We start from the raw sequence: 4,412 nt of genomic DNA, 5'->3' as shown, positions 1-4,412 counted from the left end.
AGCTTCGAACAGATCAATGTTGACAGGTTGTCGTGGCAACTCAGGCTAAAATGGAAGCTCAATGTTGACAGGTTGTCATGTCAACACAGGCTAAGATGAAAGCTCAATGTTGACAGGTTGTCATGTCAACTCAGGCTAAGATGAAAGCTGCAGAATCTCCACCATTCTACAGAATCTCCTCGTGCACCGTCAGAAACGACTAAAGTAGCTTTAATAATATAGATTAACGTTGACCAGCAGATGTCATCAGTGAGCAACGTTGAGACCAAAGTGAGTGTCTAATAATAATGTCAACTTTAATGACTCATTTTGTGATTTCCCACAATCCAGTGAGTAAATACTGCTTGTTTTAATCTAAATGTGTTTACATATTTAGTAATAATCTTGTGTGAATGAGCTGATATTGAACGATCTTTGGAACGACTTTGTCATAAAAGCTTATTTTAAATTTGTTCATTTTAACATTTAACATTAAGTCTGAATTGAATCATTATATACAGTGTGTGTGTGTGTGTGTGTGTTAGCGGCATATAATATATACATCAGAAACTATAACGGAATGTCTCACTGCACGTAAAGCTGCATATTATTATTATTATTATTATTATTAATTTTACGTATTATGACAGGCCCATATTTCACTGGCCTCAAATCAACAGGAACAATTATTTACTAATTTTAATGTGACACATTTAACATGTGATCATTACTTTGTTTTATCCCAAGATATAAATTGTAAATTGAGGAAACATTGGAATTGAGCTGCTGAAAGGAAGTGACGGATTGCTGCTCTGCTGCTTTTTATGGGAACACCTTTAAACACTGAAGGGCTTAATTATAGGACGTCTAATGTCAAAGGTAAATGACAATTTTCTAGCTGTTTTTAGCATTTAGCTCATTTTGTTAACATTTAAAACAGGGATTCACGTCAAACATGTTATATATAATTGTACACAATATGTTTCAAGGCTGTAGCTATTGAATATTTTTGTAATCCAGTATTCCACTGAAAATTCCATAGATTAACATATTTTTTTAGTTAAAGAGAAATTATATTCATACATGACAAACTAACATATTTGATGTAGGAATGAATGAACCATTTGTTTCCTTTTTTAGATAATCAACATTTGCTTTTTAGCAAACGGCAATTGCATCTCAGGAAATGTGACGAGTTAATATAAAAATGAATAAAACAAACAGAATAACATAACTTTCTACTTCTGCCAAGTCCAAACATCTTCTCAGATATCTACAACTACATAGATATCTTTATTTGAGGAACATTGAAGATAACTTGAACTAAAGTTTAGAATTGGTGACGTGATGTTTTCCATATCTTTAACTTTCATTTTATTAAGTCCAAATGAGGTTTGATATAAATGTAATGTTCATTTTGAAAAAAAGTTTGCCATTGGTTTCCATCATCTACCACCCACTACTAAAAGTCATGTGATGTGTGATATAGTCTAAGAAAGGTCTCTACTGCTCATGGGGAACGTATTTTTTTTAATATAAATTAGCCGTGAATGGATTAAAAAATAACCAATCAATTGCAAATCTGACTAAATAATCACGATTAATCACAATTTGTGAATTTCAGTCACAAGTTGCACAGAAATGACGTGTATTTATAAGTTACATTTGAGGCAGATAATTAGTTTAATTTGTTTTCCCAAACAAAATCACTGTTAAATGTAGTGTGTGGTCCATGCAGACTTTAAAGATTTGTGCTATGTTAAACTTCAGTCTGTTAATACACAATATATTAGTTATTTTAAAGATAACAAGATTGTACATTAAAATAAAGTACGCAAAAAATCTAACCTATAATTTAGAAAAATTCCAGTGTTAATATGAGAGAACCTGAAAACTAATTTGAATCTTAAACATTAAAACTATTGCACTTTTACATTCAGCTGCTGAGGCACAGCCGACTGTCCACATTACTACAGGATGACTGAATCAATGCTAAATACTAGAGGTGATCTCAGTGAGATGGACTCAGAAACATTAGTAAAGGAACGTTCCACAACAATGAGAGTGTCCTGTTAATGTGCTGCTTGTCTCTGTCCCTCAGTTTGTGGACATGTCTCCTGCCTGCAGTGGGACGTCTGAACATCACTTCCGGTGCTCCATCTGTCTGGAGGTGCTCACTGATCCAGTCACCACACCATGTGGACACAACTTCTGCAAAACATGCATCAGCACATACTGGGACACCAGTACCACCAGCAGGTGTCCCGTGTGTAATCAGGTGTTCAGCACTAAACCTCAGCTGAAGGTCAATATTATGATGCGTGAGATGGTTTCTCAGTTCAGACGTGAATCTGAGAAGAAAGCAGCAGCACCAGGAGAAGTTCCCTGTGATGTCTGCACTGGAACCAAAGTGAAGGCCCTGAAGTCCTGCCTGGACTGTGGGGTCTCCTACTGTGAGACTCACCTGGAGCCTCATCTGACAACATCAGGCCTGAGAAGACATCAGCTGGTGGAGCCTGTGGAGAACCTGGAATCCAGGATGTGTCCAAAGCACAGCAAACCTCTGGAGCTGTTCTGTCTGAGCGATCAGACACGTGTCTGCTTGATGTGTTCTGTTTTGGAGCACAGGAGTCACCAGTTAGTCCCTCTGGGAGAATATCTGTTTGAAGAAAAGAAAGTTTATCTTCAGCAGATGATCCAAAAGAGACGAGAGAAGCTGGAGGAGATCCGAAAGTCAGTGAGGATCAAGAAAAAAGTAGCAGACAGAGCGAAAGCTGAAGGTGTGGAGGTGTTCACTGCTTTGATGGAGCTTGTTCAGAGAGGCCTGAAGGAGCTGATGAAGACAATGGAGGAGCAACAGGAAGTAGAAGAGAGAGAGGCTGAAGGTTTGATCAAGGAGCTGGAGGAGGAAATCTCTGAGCTGATGAAGAGAAGCTCTGAGGTGGAGCAGCTCTCCCACTCTGAAGACCACCTCCTCCAACACTTCTGCTCCCTGAAAGCTCCTCCAGCCACCAAGGACTGGACAGAGGTCATGGTCCATCCATCATCATATGAAGGAACTGTGCTGAGAGCTGTGGCTCAGCTGGAGGACACACTCAGTGACGAGATGATGATGATAAAGATGTTTGAGATGAAGAGGCTGCAGCAGTTTGCAGTAGATGTGACTCTTGATCCTCTTACAGCTAATCCTTACCTTGTCCTGTCTGATGATGGGAAACAAGTTTATGACAGTGATGTGAAGAAGAACCTTCCAGATAATCCAAAGAGATTTTCTAAATATATTAATGTTTTAGGGAAGCAGAATTTCAGTTCAGGTAGATTTTACTTTGAGGTTCAGGTTAAAGGAAAAACTGACTGGGATTTAGGAGTGGTTAAAGAATCCATCAACAGGAAGGAATATATTGCTGCGACTCCTAAGAATGGCTTATGGACTGTGGCACTCAGAGATGGAAATGTGTATAAAGCATGTGGAGGTCCTTCAGTTATTCTTCATCTGAAGTGTGTTCCTGAGAAGGTGGGTGTGTTTGTGGACTATGAGGAGGGTGTGGTCTCCTTTTATGATGTAGATGCTGCAGCTCTGATCTACTCCTTCACTCGCTGCTGCTTCACTCATAAACTACACCCATACTTTAGTCCTGGTTTAAACCATGGTGGTAAAAACTCAGCACCTCTGATCATCTGTCCTGTCAATCAAAGTGAATGATCAGTGTCATGATGAAGTCTCACCAACAATAGATTCAATGGTTCTCTGCAACCATTCACATCTCCAGGTTGGTTACACACTCCATCCAACCTAACATGTATGTTTCTCAACAGTGGGAGGAAACATTTTATTAAAGAAGTTTCACATTTGGTGTTTGGATTGTGATGAAATAAAAGTTGAATTAAAAAAAAGAATTAAAATATGTTGAGTATAATTGTGGTACATTTTATTTTCAAGTGTTGTATGTGGGTGTAGGGAACCAAACCACATCAAGCCTAAAGACCCTCTTCCTAGCAGGAATTAACCAAGGAGCCTGTTTCTTTATCACAAACTGTTTACACAATAACTGCCTCCGCAACTTTGAGGTGCATACACTGTAAATGCTAACATTCAAATTAATTAAATATGATAAGTGAACCAAACTCAGTTTTCATCAACTTGTTATGAACACTATTTTTAAATAAGTAAGCAGTAATTTGGAGTTTAAGAACATGCTTAACTTAATGTATCCTAGTTAAGTCAAATTAGAAAAAAAAATTAATTGTACCCAGTGTCCTTTGCGGGTTCTTTCAGACATGCGCAGATCTGCCTCGTCAACTTCGCGCTTTCCAGAACATTCCCGTACACGCAAACGGCCATCTTGGATGCTCAGAGAGTGGTGAGCGGCGCGCATTTTGAAGTTATCGTCGGCGTTGTGGGAGTACTTGTGTTGAGTTCACTTTGGTAAGTA

The 4,412-nt window shown here is 38.6% G+C and overlaps 1 protein-coding gene across 1 annotated transcript; it reads left to right on the top strand.

Moving 5' to 3' along the window:
• Nucleotides 1-727: 727 nt before the first annotated feature.
• On the top strand, nt 728-3,852 carry LOC114460699 (E3 ubiquitin-protein ligase TRIM21-like). The gene is made up of 2 exons (XM_028442623.1): nt 728-858; nt 2,081-3,852. The coding sequence occupies exons 1-2, from the start codon at nt 850-852 to the stop codon at nt 3,680-3,682; spliced, it is 1,611 nt and encodes a 536-aa protein (XP_028298424.1). The 5' UTR covers nt 728-849; the 3' UTR covers nt 3,683-3,852.
• Nucleotides 3,853-4,412: the final 560 nt, after the last annotated feature.

This window comes from Gouania willdenowi, unplaced genomic scaffold (genome assembly GCF_900634775.1).
Source record: "Gouania willdenowi unplaced genomic scaffold, fGouWil2.1 scaffold_62_arrow_ctg1, whole genome shotgun sequence".
Taxonomy (NCBI): Eukaryota; Metazoa; Chordata; class Actinopteri; order Blenniiformes; family Gobiesocidae; genus Gouania; species Gouania willdenowi.
This window is presented reverse-complemented; position numbering and strand designations above follow the sequence as displayed.